Raw genomic sequence first — 17,091 nt, forward strand, 5'->3', positions numbered from 1 at the left:
TTACAATATTGTTGATCAAGATTATGTTGGTAGCATGTCACTTAAGAAATTATTCTTGTTATCGTTTACCTACTCGAGGGCGAGTAGGAACTAAGCTTGGGGATGCTTGATACGTCTCAAACGTATCTATAATTTCTTATGTTCCATGCTAGTTTTATGACAATACCTACATATTTTGTTCACACTTTATGTCATATTTATGCGTTTTCCAGAACTAACCTATTGGCGAGATGCCGAAGTGCCAGTTCCTGTTTTCTGCTGTTTTTGGTTCCAGAAATCCTAGTAAGGAAATATTCTCGGAATTGGACGAAATCAACGCCCAGCATCTTATAATTGCACGAAGCTTCCAGAACACGGAGAGGGGCCAGAGGAGAGCCACAGGGCCACCAGACAGTAGGCCGGCGTGGCCCAAGGGGGGCGCGCCCCCCTATTGTGTGGCGCCCCCGTAACCCTTCCGACTCCGACTCTTCGCCTATTTAAAGGTCCCTGACCTAAATCTTCGAGACGGAAAATCCACGGTACGAGAAACCTTCCAGAGCCGCCGCCATCGCGAAGCCAAGATTCGGGGGACAGAAGTCTCTGTTCCGGCACGCCGCTGGGACGGGGAAGTGCCCCCGGAAGGCATCTCCATCGACACCACCGCCATCTTCATCGCCGCTGCTGTCTCCTATGATGAGGAGGGAGTAGTTCTCCCCCGGGGCTGAGGGCTCTACCGGTAGCTATGTGGTTAATCTCTCTCTCATGTACCCCAATACAATGATCTCATGCATTGCTTTGCATGATTGGGATCCATATGATGAGCTTTGTATCACTATTAGTCTATGTGCTACTCTTGTGATGTTATTAAAGTAGTCTATTCCTCCTTCACGGTGTAATGGTGACAGTGTGTGCATCGTGTAGTTCTTGGCGTAGGTTATGATCATAATCTCTTGTAGGTTATGGAGTTAATTATTACTATGATAGTATTGATGTGATCTATTCCCCCTTTATAGTGTAAAGGTGACAGTGTGTATGCTATGTTAGTACTCGGTTTAAATTGCAAAGATCTATTATGCTCTAAAGGTTACTTAAACATGAATACCGAATGTTGTGGCGCTTGTTAACTCCGGCATTGAGGTGCTCTTGTAGCCCTACACAACGAATGGTGTTCATTATCAAACAAGAGTATATGTAGCACAAAGAAAGAGAACTTATTTATTTATGTGATCAATGTTGAGAGTGTCCACTAGTGAAAGTATGATCCCTAGGCCTTGTTTCCAATACTGTAAATACCGCTTGTTTACTGTTCTACTGCATGTTTACTTCCTGCAATATTACTACCATCAACTGCACGCCAGCAAGCACTTTTCTAGCGCCGTTACTACTGCTCATATTCATTCATACCACTTGTATTTCACTATCTCTTCGCCGAACTAGTGCACCTATACATCTGACAAGTGTATTAGGTGTGTTGGGGACACAAGAGACTTCTTGTATCGTGATTGCAGGGTTGCTTGAGAGGGATATCTTTGACCTCTTCCTCCCTGAGTTCGATAAACCTTGGGTGATCCACTTAAGGGAAACTTGCTGCTGTTCTACAAACCTCTGCTCTTGGAGGCCCAACACTGTCTACAAGAATAGAAGCACACGTAGACATCACTGACAACTGTGAGTTAAGAGATATTCCTCATCAAGTTGAAAACAAGTGGCACTGATTAAGTCAGAAGAGATTCAAGATGGATGCTACGTATGATATTGGGGCTCCGACATAAAAGTATGTCGAGTTGAGTTGATTTTTGGCAAGATGATTGTCGGCTTAAACTGAAACCGGGATGATTAATCTGATACGTGAATGCTGATTTGGCAGGGAACCTGCTGCGGCCCATCAGTTGGCACTGCCGGACCACACCAGCTTCGGGGACTAATATCGGTGGGATGACCCCCGGTAGGTCAAGAGTATGGCTAAGTGGCTAGATTATGTGTCTAACTACCGGCTTACACGGGCATGCCAGATGACGGGATTCTTCACCTAATATGATGGTGACCATATTAAAGGTCAACCGTCTTGGGCATTCTGAAATACCGGCATAGCCAAGCCGGAATGGAGGTACCAACGTATTTTAAGTCGTAAGGTCAAGGTACTTCAGATCATGCCAAGAATGTCGAAGGATGAAGATCCGGCATACTTTGGTGGAACCGGAATAGGGGTCCGCCACAAACCCAATGGTCATGTGCCTACCCCCAAAGTCCACGCTCAGGTCATGTCGCTACAATCATGGAAGAGGTATAGGAGAATATCATCATGACAAAGACAAGCGCTTCATTCCAAGAGCAGGGCTGACCATGTCGCTGACGAGAGGTACAGTGGTCAGTGGTATGATGGCAGAAGGCCAAGTCACGTCCAACAAGCGTACTTGTGACACGATGGAAGCTTCATGTCAGGAAGTAGGTATAGACTGAGATCCACAAAGTGTGGCTTTATCCCATGGTAGGGTTTCACCCTTGTAACATGCCTCCCCACTATATAAGGAGAGGCATGACTCCCTTGCACGGGACGATCCCACATTCTCTCATTCTCCCCATAGCTCTAAGAGCTCATCTCCTACCTCTCGCTACACAGCTCGAGGAGCACCATTGTTGTGGGGTTTTCACCTCGATCATCTATACAGCCTAGACAAATAGGAGTAGGGGTTTTACCTCCTCACGAGGGCCCTGAACCTGGGTAAACCTTGTGTCGCGTGTGTGTTCTTTCATCTCCCCTCCTCTGGATCCCCCGGGGCACATCGGCCCCAACTTAAGCCTACCCATTGCATCTGTTAGTTCACCATGAAGGCAGCTTTTGCCTTGGTCACTCAAGATTTATGGAAGCAATACAACTTAAGTGGGCACTACCTTCACTCCTCGCTTGTTTAATGTGGTGGATGTATGACGCCACTGTTAGACTACACAATGCATATATCATGCGTATTATATTAGTACTACCTCCATCCCAAGGCTTAATGTTTTTTTTTTCAGAAAGTCAAACTATGTTAAGTTTGACTAAGTTTTTATCCAAAATCATTAACATGAAAAGTACAAAATCAATATCGTTAGATAGATAATGAAATATATTTTCATATGGTACCTACAAAATATCATATTTGTTCATAAATTCTTCTAAAAGTTTGGTCAAACTTTAGTTCGTTTGACTTTCTGGAAAAAATATAGGCCTTAAGCCTTGGGATGAAGGCAGTATATGTTAATATCTCAACAATGCATGGTATTATGTACTAGTATCATAGTTTTCTTGTATTAATTGATTTGTAGATTCTGAATGCAAATACGGAGTACATTTTTGTATGCGGAAAATAAGCTTGGGAGCAACCAAAGTGTTGCCCAAACCCAAACCGCTCCATCCTCTCCTCCGCGAAGCCGTTGCCAGTTGCCACGAGGGGCCAGACTCCGGGGCCAATGATGCTTCGCCATATCACCCTGATTGCCACGCTCTAGCCTCCCATTCGCTGTGCACCCGTTGCAATGACGTGGCCGGAGAAGCCGCACCTTCCTCGCAGCCACCAAGACGTGACGACAATGACAAAAGGGTCCCAGGGACGCAGCACTCACGTTGGTCCCGCATGTCACTTGCTACGTATCACCAGCTTTCGGTCGTCGGTCTCGGTCGTGCCACACCACTTCGTCTTCCTGTGGAGCCAAAATAACTCGACGGAAAAAGAAGACGAGCACTCGCAAGGCAAATACACTTCCAACACAAACTCACTCAATTCCCCTGCTCTGCTCCTCGCCACACCACACGAGCTCACCGCGGACCGCAGGACGTACGGGCGAACCTTCTATAGGCTTCCGGCCGCTGCCCGGTCGACACCGCCGCGGTGGCGCCGTCCACGTCCCAGTCGCCGGGCCTCTCCCGCCGCAAAACCGCATCAGCCGAGACGAATCCGTCGGAGGCAGCGGCCACCAGCCTCGCCGGCGCCCTCGCGCGTGAGCGGACAAGGCGCCGCGGCGAGCCGGAGGAGGACGAGGTGCCCTTCTGGCAGAGAACCTGGTTCCTGGCGCTGCTGCTGGCGATGGCTGCCGCGTCCTTCGCGCTCGCGTTGCTGCTCTACCTCGGCCTCGATTTCCCTGAGGCGTCGCCGGCGCAGTCCTACGCCGCCGAACCGGATACCGCTGTCGAGGTGGGTAATTTTCTGCCTCCGTCCTTGTGCGATTTAGGCTCCGCGTTTGGGATTGACAAGTCTCTCATGGTCATGGACCGGACCAGTGATACGATTGTTTCTCCAATTCCTTGTTAGATTTCCTACGGATCAGTGATCAAGTTGATGCATGAGAGGACCAAGTTTCGGCTGCATTCCCACGACGTGCCCTATGGATCTGGGAGCGGCCAGCAGTCGGTCACCGGCTTCCCCAATGTGGACGACGCCAATAGCTACTGGGTATGTACATCTCTAACGCTGTACCAAACAAAATTTGTTCACATCCTCATATATAGTATATTACTATATTATTGGCATTGGAACGTTCAACCTACACTAGGATTCTGTTCAATCCAGCGACTATCACTTGGTTGCTCCTATGTGATTTTGACGTGTGCTTGTTTTTGGAAGTTCAAATTGATTATAACTTCCACGAATTACTCCATGTTTAGTACTGATTCTAGGCGCATCCCTTGGATTTACATTGTTAACCTGGAACAGAAAGACCATAAGTGGTGTTAATCTGGTTTTGCTCAATTACTTTCCATTTCTGATTATTTTTTCCGTGCATTTACTCATTAAGGTGACTCCATTTTTCTCTTGGCTGTTGGACCTTGCTGATTTACGGGCATTGGCCCATTGAATCTGTCCAGAACTTACTTGTATGTCTTCTGTTTGAGATGTTTTATCCCCAAAAAATAAGCTAATTAAGTAAAATAATTTCAGTGAACTGGACATTTTTGATTTCAAATTATGTAGAAACTCTCAAGATAGCTCAATAACCATTTATCCAGATGTGGCATGGGATATGCACCTTTTCTTCTGTCTAGCTGAGTGTATATCTGCATAAAGCCAAGTGATGGGAAGGATGTTACATACCGTAGCTTTGATAATTTTATTTCTAGCAAAATACTAGTTGAGTGCCTGTGCGTTGCACGTGTCTTCAAATTTTGTTTCACATCCACATGTGAACACGCTTGAAATCCACCTTTTTGCACTGATAAGCATCTTCGTGCTGGGTTTTATATTTCAAGTGGACATCACAAGTGTCAAAAGTTAGAACTGATCATAGTATCTCATTTCCAAAGCTCAATAATGAACCACACACTATTTTTCATTATGAAACATTAGATACCAAATGCATCAAGTGCAACACGAGTTTCTTTACAACATGTTTCTTTTGCTGCTTCCACCCCCCTCAGCCATCAAGTGCAACGCATGTTCCTTTGCTATCCCCACATAGTAAAAATACCTCATGTGCTCCTTGAGAGGAATTTCCAATATCTGGTCCTGGAAATATATCATCTGAGTTCATTCAATTACATATCTATAAATATTTGCCGAGGAAAGCAAAAATATAGACCTCAACGTTGACTTCCTATAACACATACCATCTTAAATAACAGAAAAGTAATTATTTGGCACAACCATAAGGGACAGAAGCTTGATTCCAATTTGGTTTAGTCAAACACTTAAACTTATTGGTACTCTAATATTTGATTGCCATGATAACTCTAGCCTTTGTGATGTATTTTGATTGTACAGTGACATCAAGATTATTAACATTTAAACAGTCCATAAAAGTATTTATATCTATGTTGCGTACAACTTATTTTACTGAAAGCACCTATCATTATCATTCGGTTACATTCAAGAGATCCAATCTAAAGCTGTGACCATGTAGGTGCCTTATGTATCTTTAGTTCTTCACCATTGTAGACCAGTCTAACATTAAATTGTTTCAAAAGTTATTCAATCTACAAGTACCTATAATTTTTAGTTTATTACAGATATGGCACATTACATGTTGTAAACAGATTTGTGTTGGCAAGGTACATTTTTCCCATCTAGAAGCTAGAAGCTCCTGCTAAGCACCTTTAGACTGAAAGATAAAATCTAAAGAGAAAACGTACAATTATAAAAAAAAGTGTTATCAAGTTTGGCACACAGATCGATAATGCATTTAAGGAGGTTGTGGCAAGAGTGTGTAATTACGTATATTTATTGGTATACCATTCGTCTGTAATAAAAGGAATTAAGGTTAAGACATTGTATCCATGAAATAAGCTACAGTAAGTTCACATAAGTTGGTTCATCGCACAAGCCTCATGTCTTGGATCAAAACAAAAAAGGGGGTTGTGCGCAGCATACAGTAATATTGAATTGATTTTAGATTTCAACAAACGATTTAGCTAAGACATATACACCTTATTCAACAATAATTGTTAGTAAAGTTGTTGCCCTAAAAAATTAGCAACCACTAAATTTTCAATAATTTAGAATCTACTGATTGTCTAGACTCGCATACATGTTCACAAGAAAATATTGGTAAACAGTTATTAAACAGAAAATATTGGTAAAACAGTTATAAATGAAAATATTCATATTAAATTTTCTTTAAAGATCATTTCTCCAAATCTGAAGAAATACACTGGGCACAAATATATTATAGACCTAGGATACCCAAATTATTTATATCCATGGTAAATTTCATTGATACTATATTACCTCTGAAAGAGTAATAAACAATTGAATTATACTAATACCTTACCACAAAACAGATCTGATTGGAAAGAGGAAGGTACATCCCTTCTCTTACCTGTGATAAGCAAGACTACTTTCAAAGCCGAGGTAAGGCCAGAGTCCAGCAATCCGACATATGCTGGTCGCTGCTGCCACGGATCTACACAATCTGCATGAATTATGCAGGTCATATGGAGGCAGACCTCGACCTAACCTTGAAACTGGAATAAGTAGATATGATGTTAAACTGAAGATGGGAATGTAGCAAAATAATACAGGAAAAACACTAAGAAAGATGCAGTGTACCTTTGATATGTGCACTGACTGCTCCATAGTGCATCCATGGGTCGATGAGTACTGTTGATTACGATTTCGATAGTCCGCAGCAAATTTAATGGCACATACCAACGGAATTTGGTTGTGGACCACCCACCCACCGTGCACCACCACCTTGGCCTCGGCGCGGCACATCAGTTAGCCACATTGTATATCCTCATCTTCTCGTCCTCCTCGTGCCTATCCTTTCCTTCTCCCCTCCTTTGCCTGGTCGGACCATGACACTATGTGCTCGCCAAGCTCAAGGCCATTCCTCACGTTCATACTCATCCCTATCCCAGATTCTGGCCGGCCATCTCAACCTACAAAGGGTGTCGGAACATCTATCAGGCCATGGGATCATTTAAGTTGTGACTCACACAACTTCTATTTACCTAGTTACATATCTTAGGCATCTATAAAAAACGCATTGAGCTCCCTCATGTCTTTGTCGGTTAGAAACTACAATATCGTTGCTGGTAATCCCTGAACAGGAAGTGAAGAAGAAGGTCTCGTCCAATCCATTAGATGCTTTGATATGTGCTAATCATCATGATAAATGGGAGCATGGTGCTAAAATACCAATAAGATCTAGTTAGCAAACCAGTTCACACCTTGAACTTCCAAAGTAGCTAGTAAAAGTATGTACTGACAGGTCAGGTCCATGCACATACAATCATTTTAATTAGTTCAGGTTCTCATAATCATTTAATTGGTCCTGGTTCTTACAAAGATAATGCATTAAACAATTAGGTTATTTTCAATAAATAGTCAGCCTGTTTAAGAGAAATGCATGCCTGATGATTTTTACAGAAATACATCCATTCTTTCAATCCTCTGCGAAATTGCAAGGCAATACAAAGGCCAGAAATGGTGCATCATTATTATTAGAGCATCTCCAACAGAGGCTGTAAACTAGAGCTGCGCAAAAAAAAACTGTCAATATACAGCGCCGAACGCGTTTTTGCGTCCTCCAGCAGACGCTGTAAAATAGGTCGCGCTGTAAATATTTTAGTGCGCGCGGCAGTTTGCGCTATCCAAAGCGGTATATCTGGTGCGCCGGCTAGCGCGCGCTGTAATCTGGCACCGCGATCCTTCCCATCGCGCGAAAAAACGGCTCTGAAATTTCTTGGCCTCGTCTTCCTCTCCCGCATCCTGGAGCTCCGCCCGTCGCCACCTCCCTCTCTTCTCGCTTCCTCGCGTCGTGCGGCGGCGCTGTATCCGTTCTCCGTTCCTTCCTGCCACAGTTTGAGCGCCATTGGGTTGGTCGATCGATCAGCGCGGGGCCCGTGCTTGACTGCTTTTTCGTTGGCCTCTGCGTCGATCCTGCTTCCTGTCGGTTGTCATCGTTTGCTGCCGTTTTTGATTTCGATGAAGTCGGTAGCGTGTTCATGGTGATTTTCCTCGGAGGAGGAGGATGCTGAAGAGCACCGATACGCAATGCTGTTTCTGCTCACCTTCGTCCATCATGTCTCGTTTGCTGAAACGCGAGATCCTTTTTTGAAACACGAGATCCTTTTTCTGAAGAGCACTGAGACACAATGGTTCAAGATTGGGGATGCTGGGCAATTGGTAGTGGCGCGACCTAGAGTTGTTAAATTTAGCTGATTTTTTTCAGACTTATTTGTGGCATGTTTGATCTTGTTTGTTGTATATATGTTGAAGAGATTTGTTTGTGGAGCTCTATTTTACATCCTCTGGTAAAGGGCTGTTTTTTTCTTCTTGGTTGCGCTGTAAAATAGAGCTGTAAAATAGAGCCTCCGGTGAAGCTCGCGCAGGCGCCGCACGCTGTATCCGGATCGAGCGCGCTGCAAATGACTTTTACAGCGCCAAATTTTAGAGCCTCTGCTGGAGATGCTCTTACATGCGCTCAATATGGTGTACATCAGATATGAAAGATTAAGAAAAAACAATACAAGGTCCATTTGTCACTCAGATATGCAGCATGCAGAATATTATAGTAAGTCAATTTTGCTTTTAGCAAGTCAATGGAAAACAACTGATTCGCAAGGGATAAGTTATGGCCTGACGAAACTGAAGAAAAGTGCAGTTTATACTGCAAGGATTACCAAAGCTTTTGCTTCTACAGGAGCGGTCGCTATCGATACCGTCAAGTACAACTGGTCAAAAGCATGTTCATGTATTAAAAAAACAATACATCAGAAAGGTTAACACAACAAATATAGCATAATTTTCATATGGATTGGACCTGCGAACTTACCATTACTATATACATTGCCTGCAAGCTTCAAAATTATAGCAAGGATTCAATCGTCATAGGGATTTCGAATCTGAGTTATAGGAGGTATAAATCAAACTTGCAGTCCTCACTGACCTCTTAGTATGGAAGAAGGTCGGTGATACGAATCAAGCACAGAAGTTCAGGTCTTCGATCTGAGGGAGACGTTTGCCTCCCGGATGGCGTGGAGGAAGGCAACAGAGTCTGCGTCGTCCCCGATCGCGCCGAGTAAGGGCGAGAGTTTCTGCATCGTCCCTTGCCCCATGGAGGAACAGTGGCTGCATCTCCAACCGCATGGAGGAACGGCAGAGGGGAACGAAGGCGGGGCGGTGGCGCATCCCTAGGAATGAGGGGAACGAAGGCGGTGGCTGGATTTGCATCCCGACAAGAGAGGGAACCCCAGCACACGGCCGATCAACATCGGTGAGTGGGAGCTGACCTATGTGGGGCGGAGTGGGGAGGCCATGATCTCCAAGAACTGAAAGGAGAAGATGACTGAGCACCTGATTAGTTGATTGCGACGCGAGCGATTTGTGTGCGTGAAGATAATGCGAATGACTCCCGCGATGATTTCGGGATTTAGGCGACGACCGCGTGCGGGCACTGAATACAGAGATGAGCGGACCTTGGCATGCGGGATGAAGAAAGACAGACCATCACATTGGCAGGAAACCTTCTCATTTGTTGGGCTTGGCCCATCCGTGTGCGGGGCGAAGCGGAGAGGAGCGGGATGAAGCTGAGGACGTACCATGAGATGGATTGATGACGGAACGTCTTCCCTCTTTTTAAGTAGTAGAGATAGAGATAAGTACTCCTAGTAGAGATCTTTTGTAGAAAGTAAAGTAATAACATTACAATATTATTCAATATTTTTGTGGAAAAACCTGTGACGTTATTTCTGATTGGCCAATCTAAGTATCCGGAAATATATTATTCTTCAGTTGTTAAATTCAAAATTTTGACATAATATTGGCTTTGAGTTTGCATGGTTAGAACATTGTCTTGAATGGAGTTAGTATATGTTTTAGGCTAAGATTGTGTAATTGGGTAGGCTAAACAGACCATTAGAGTACTCCTCGCAAGATATATTAGATTTGGAGAATGAAATAGCAAAACCTCAACAAAAAATCTTCACCACTGCTCTGCCCTAAACATAATGCAAACGTTTTGAAACACAGCCTAGCTTCTAGAAAGTTTCAGTTGTATTTTCCAGCCAGTCACTGGCCATAACTTCACTAGGGCAAGGCTAGCCATGTTAAAAAATAGCAAAACTTGTATAAGTAAACCTGACCTAGTGTATAAGTCTAAGAGATATGCTCCTGTGGACTCCTTTTGTTGCTGGACATACCAGAGGCGCCACAAGAAAATTGATGTTAGCAGCAATACTATTCCAGAAGTAGCAGGCAGCGAACCGGGAGCAGCTGAAGCAATTCAGATGCCTAGTGGTGGAGAGAATTCAACTGATAATTGATCTTAGTTTCTGGAGTGTTCTAGTGTGAGGTGTATCCATGTTGTTTGTGTTTGCTTTCCTAGTTTTAAGTAATATTATCCAGAACCTTCTAGCTATAAGTAGAGGTAGGTAGTGGAGGTTCATGAGGCCTATAAATAGAGGTCCTCACCTCTAGCTATGGAAAAAACCGGATTATGTACCCACTACCTATCAAATGAATGGAACTTTGTGTTCTTGTCTTAGATCTTGGACTAGATCTCGTGTGTTGAGAGTTCTGGACTAAACTCAGCCTCGCCCCTAGAGCGATATCTAGCTTACATCCCTAGAGCGATATCTAGCGCAGCACATTGAAGTGGTTACTTCAATATTTGTGCTGTTCACATTGTAGCAGCAAGGTGGAGTTGTTCCTCCACAACATTGTGCTGCTTTAATAAGGCAGCGGCGGGTCACCTAGGCGTCATGCATGCGGCTGCTTGGCGGTGGTAGGCGCTGGGAGTAGACTGGCATGGACTCAACCAGGAAATAGAAGAACCGGTGGCGCAGTTATGGATTTACGGAAGGACAAAGTTTTTTTTAGGCAGAAATTGCGGAGAATTTTGAGGAAGAGGCGAGGCAGAAAAAAGAGAGGGGATTTAGATCTTCAATTTAGGAGAAAGAGGAGGGGAATTTTGGCTCAGATTAGTGCTAAGTTCGGAGGAAGAATAAATGCTGGCTGCCCTTATATAAGCCAAAGAAGTACGTGGCTTGGGCTAGTTTCGAATGTTAAGTGGGATTTTTGCCTACTTTTATTTTGTGTGAAACGAGAAAACATTTTGAGGTTTAAAACGGATAGGAAGTTTAGTTTTAATTTAAATTAAGAAAAGGAGGGGAGTGGCTTTACAAAACCATAAATATGGATATTTTAACAATTTCAAAAAATAATTTTGGGTCAAAAATATGCAAAAGAGAATGCATGATGTCATGATAATGCAAAAATTAACACAACATGCAAAAGCTAACATGGAATATTTTCTGGGACATTAGAACAACCTCCTTCGCTCTCCACACAAATTCCACCAAAATCCAGCCCATAATTAATTTGTGAACTGACCATCACACCTTCCGCATGGCATACGGCGATGTCATGCAACAACCATCAGTCAGGAGTCCAAGCTGATAACTGAGCTTCTCTTTGCTCTAGTTACATCGGGGTACACCCTGTTTGCCAAGATACAAAGGAATATCAAAAAAGAAAAAATTTCAAGAAAAACCGGTAAATAAAATAATACACCCTCCGATCCATATTACTTGATGGTAAAATGAACGTATCTACAACTAAAATATGTCTAGATACGTCCATATTAACATCAAATAATATGAATCGGAGGGAGTGTGATTATTTTGTAATGGGACAATCACCCAAAAATTAAGGACTATATGATAATTCATAAAGGATAAAATAAGTAATTATTTTTTACATACCTATCCGGAAGTTGATATATGAGTCGATTCTTTATACATTATTTTTTACTTTTCTGTTTTTCTTTCTTTGTTTTATTTATTATATCTATTTTTTATTTTGAAGCCCATGATTGCAAAATTCTTGTATTTTTGTATTTTTTCAGAATACCTTTGTCAGTATTTTCTATTTATTTAAATATTTGGATTTTTTTTCAATTTGCGTGATGCTGACTTGATATTTTTCACGACATTAACATTACGTCCTTAAAAATATTGAACACTAGGCGCCAAACGGTCTTGATAGTTGAGGGCAGATCTCTACCCGATTATTCGAGTTCGGGTTTGAAAATTCTACTTGGGTCATAATTTACCAAATACTGCAATGAATTAGTGTTGACTTTTAGGTTATAGCACACTCCACCATCCTTACTTCATGGGCTTGGACACATACTTGTACTGATCATTTGAAGTAATACCCTCCAGGACATTATTGACCATTTCATCGCCTTCTTTTATAGAAAAAGAGCTCTTTTACCATGCTCCAACTTACCTCCTAGGACCTAAGCGTACTAGATCAATCTAAACCAATGGTTTTATAGTATGTGGGGCTAAATTATTAGCACAAGCATAATTTATCGGCTAAAACAGGTAACTAGTCCCTATAAACAACGTTCCCCAGTCCCTATAAACATAGTCCGGAAGCTCACGCCTCAAATCTGGTTTTTTTTGCACCCTTATGCTGATGGAAGTTTTTACACTCCAAAGATTTTTGGCTGGCCATCGTCATCTATGTCAAGTTCATTTGTCCTAGCATGTGAGAATATGCAGACAAGCACAATTACCTTTTGAGCTTGCCATGAGTAAAATATTAATATTAGCATTTCTATATCATCAAGTTCAACGGTATATGTCACGTTACTATGCATACTGATCTACAAAAATATTACTATGCCAATAATGCCCCACAGACGCATCCGTTTGCATGCACAAGATGGACTCAATTGCCTCTCATATATGCGGTAGAAATATGCAATAACAATTTTTTATATCGCCAATTAATACTTTCTAAATGCAACATTTCCTATGCGGTAACATATTGTAATATAAAAGTGATCATTACCTAATTTGGATTCACAATGACCTATTTGCCTCCTAGGTGGTAATAGGTCACCATGTTCAATCCAAACCCTTGGATGGAGGAAGATGGACGGCCCAAGTAAATTGCTCAAAAGCTTGTTCGAATTCGATACACTAAATACTTATGTATTGGAATTCGTCATATGAAGTTTCAGCATAACATTTGCTAAGAATAAGTACTCCCTCCGTCCCAGAATAAGCTGCTCAAGTTTGTCTAGATACGGCTACATCTAGACATGTTTTTAGTAGAAAAAGTTGAGCAGGTTATTTTGGGACAGATGGAGTATGTTTTTCTTCTATTATTCATGGTGGAACATATTTTAGTTTTTTGTTACCATAATAATTCATAACAAATGGTTAGAAGTTTTGTGTGAAGTGTTTTCTTGACAAATTATTTATATATTATATCTGAGAATGCAGATCGTGAGACCTCAGCCGGATACTTCAGCAAAACAAGGCCATCCTATAACACATGGAACAATCGTAAGGCTTCAACATATGAGGACAAGAAAGTGGTTGCACAGTCATCTGCATGCTTCTCCCATTACAGGAAATTTGGAGGTCAGTAACTTGCGGCTTATAATTTTTTGTTATGCATGATATGGATTTTTAACCATTAGACAACTGTTATTCATTCTTCCATTTGTAGAACCATTTTTGGATGCAGTTTAATCTTATGTGGTAAAATTGGTGGAGTTATTCTCATTGGTGTGAAAAATGGATCTATCTGCCGATTAATTGACCTATTAAGGCTCAGTTTGTGGTTACTGTGCTGCGCTGCACCAATTTATGATCTTCTGTTGAAAATTAGCCACAAAAATAGGCAAAAGTGGTTTAAACAAACACTGAAATAGGAAAAGGCAGGTGGTGCAAACAAGATTATGATAATATACTGCAATGCCAAATGCAGCCTAACTGTTGCTGGTGGGTAAAGGGCCACCATTGTGTATGTGGAGATCATTTACTGCAGTTGTGGATTAAATTAATCAGTCAATCCATATTTAGGCAGATCTTTTTTTTGCATTTTTCAGAACAAGTATTGTCATATAAATGGAGTGCTAACAACTTAATTTCAAGAGTAAATTACTCTGGGTGACTAATCTTTTTCTCTGTGCCGAATACGTTACCATCCTTCTAATTTTAACTTAGGTCACTCTAGTAAATTAAGTTAGTACACGCATCACCATGTTATGCATGAATTCAATGTGGCACTGAACTGCTGTATAGTGATCTGCCTATCTCGGTTGAGTTACCTATAAGTGCAAATTAATAGATCAGTGACCTTTTTGACACAGTCGAAAAAGTGTAGTGACCTAGAGTGGAATCTGATGTGGTCAGCTGAAGATCATCAACAAGACATACACACTGACCCAAATGACAAGGAATATTTCCTTTCAGAATTTTCAGTTTTGTGCCACTAATTGGTTGTAATAACATCTTTTATTACGGGATGGAGAGAGTAGTTATTACAAAGTCCAATAAGAACTTAATCACCATTAATCCTAATTGACTTCTGAATACCAATAATTGGCTGCTTTACGGTTAATTTCTTGTAATTATTCATCTCTGAAACAAATGCAAGTTTCGAAAGTAGTGCATATGATAATGTAAGAGATGCACCAGTTATTAACTTGAAACTTTCAACCGAGTCTGACTTCAGTACTATGCTTGATGTTAGTTTCCTAGAGAGTATTTGGAATAGGACATTGGACTCAGTGACAACCTTTGCAAAATGAGCATATTGTAAAGGAAGAACTAATGGTGCCGTCTTCAAGTAAATTAGTTGCATTCCTGATAGAACATCAGGGTGATCAATATATACTCATGAGTTCATCTAATCTCAGGTTAGTTGCTTTGGTGGCGAGGGTGAATCAGATACGGGAGATTATTGGATGTAAGTGCTGCATGTGCATTATATATCAGCAAGCCATTCTCGGGTCCATTCCTTGATCTAGCTGATCTCTTGTATTGTACGATTCTGATATCAGGCTTGAGATCGAGGGCAGTGGAAAAACGTGGCGGCAAAAGCAGAGAATTCGATTGCGCCATGTTGACACTGGTGGCTATCTCCACAGCCATGACAGGAAGTACACCCGCATTGCGGGGGGGCAGCAAGAGGTGAGTCCACAAGAATAGTCTCGGATGTTCCGTTGAATCCTGTATGTTATCAGATGCTCTAGGTGCTATTCTCATATAATGGAAGAACATACAAATTGTGTGTCAATTGGATTATTATTTCTGCCTATGCAGGTATGCGGGGTTGGCGACAAGCGACCTGACAATGTCTGGGTTGCAGCTGAAGGCGTCTACCTCCCGGTGAGCCAGCCCAAATAGCTGAATTGCTGGATGAGAGGTGCCATCACTGATAGAATGACCGCGTATGATTCGGGATACTGGCGTTGTAATCATTAGAAATATTTGACCATGCCAAGTTCAGTTCACTTGAGCTATTAATGTAAATTGTTATGTAAGCTTGCTGCGTATGAACTGAAGATCACATGATGTAGCTGGTTGCAACTTCTTACATGCTCCCCTGGTCTTTTTTTTTGTTTGTTTTAAATGCCAAACAACTGCATTAACAGTGTGTGTATCCCCAGTAAAGAACTTACAATAGAACATAAGTCATGTTCTAAAAAAACATAGATCATTAATTAACGGTGTTTTGGTTTGGTGGGATACCAGGCGTTTGGAAGGCAGGATAACACAGATGGGAGCAAACCATGTTTGGGAATGTTTTCTCCATATTATGCTGGTAAGCTGGTTGATGATACCCCACAAAATTATGGGACGATGGCAACACGAACCAGCTTCGTGGGCATTACTAAGTCGAGCGATTTCCCCACCGCCTCTGGCTCTCCCTGTTCTTCCACTTGAAAATCTGAGAACCTGCACGGTGGTTCCACGATTAGATCTGAGGAATGTTGGCTATCTTTTTCTTTCCCGTTAAAAGTCTCTTTACTACTCCCTCCGTCACGATTTAGGTGTCGGACACACAAAGTCTCTTTACTACTCCCTCCGTCACGATTTAGGTGTCGGACACACAGTTCATTTGCTTTTTTCCAAAACCCCGTCTAATACATCTTAAATGCTACTCCCTCCGTCCATAAATAGACGACTCGCTCTCATTCGCTGATAACGATCCCGAGGTGGTCGTTCTAGAGGACGAAAAGAGGGTTAGGCCCAATACGGGGTAGTGCTAGAGCTGCAGGAGGGGTCCATCTTGGATTCTTTTGCAAGAAAGAGAGAAGAGGAGCAATACATTGTTATATCCTTGTCAAATACAGAGATGAGAAGGGAGACCAGAGAGGTGGATGGATTGGCATCCAATGCTTCGAGGGACCTGCCGATGGACAGTCCTGGATGGACCAGCTCGCCATGCCAGTCTTATATGAGCCCGAACAGTAACATGCAAATGGTGTCAAGGAGTGGGGCCCACAGAAGCAAAGGACAAGAGGATGCCACGTCGGCTGGGGAGGAGGTGGCCACATCGGAGGAGGCTGCACCGGTCCTGGAAACGGGGGCACGAGCACCTTTACAACCCCAAGACGGGTTTGAGAAGGAAAAGGAAGAGTTGATCAAAGTCAAGAGGTTTTGCTCATCTATACTCAAAACCCTAGCACCCCTTTTGTTGAAAGAGTTCGAGAATGCCTCGGGGTTAAGGGCCGATGCGGAGACGTTCACGCCAAAGAGAGTAACAAGAAGATCCACAGCGGCGGTGGCTAGCACGAAGGTGAAGAAGGCGTCGGTGGCCAACACCACGCTTCTTAAGGCACTGGGCATTTGCCCGAAGAATATGTCGGTAAATGAGGAAGATCTGA

At 42.5% G+C, this 17,091-nt stretch overlaps 1 protein-coding gene across 1 annotated transcript; it reads left to right on the top strand.

Moving 5' to 3' along the window:
• The first annotated feature begins 3,820 nt into the window (after positions 1-3,820).
• Positions 3,821-15,799, top strand: LOC127301012 (stromal cell-derived factor 2-like protein). Its single transcript, XM_051331219.2, has 6 exons — positions 3,821-4,151; positions 4,269-4,409; positions 13,694-13,834; positions 15,118-15,167; positions 15,262-15,391; positions 15,524-15,799. Exons 1-6 carry the CDS (start codon positions 4,044-4,046, stop codon positions 15,605-15,607), a joined length of 654 nt encoding a protein of 217 aa, XP_051187179.1. The 5' UTR covers positions 3,821-4,043; the 3' UTR covers positions 15,608-15,799.
• The last annotated feature ends 1,292 nt before the right edge of the window (positions 15,800-17,091 follow it).

The sequence above is a fragment of the Lolium perenne genome, chromosome 7 (genome assembly GCF_019359855.2).
Source record: "Lolium perenne isolate Kyuss_39 chromosome 7, Kyuss_2.0, whole genome shotgun sequence".
In the NCBI taxonomy this organism is placed as follows: Eukaryota; Viridiplantae; Streptophyta; class Magnoliopsida; order Poales; family Poaceae; genus Lolium; species Lolium perenne.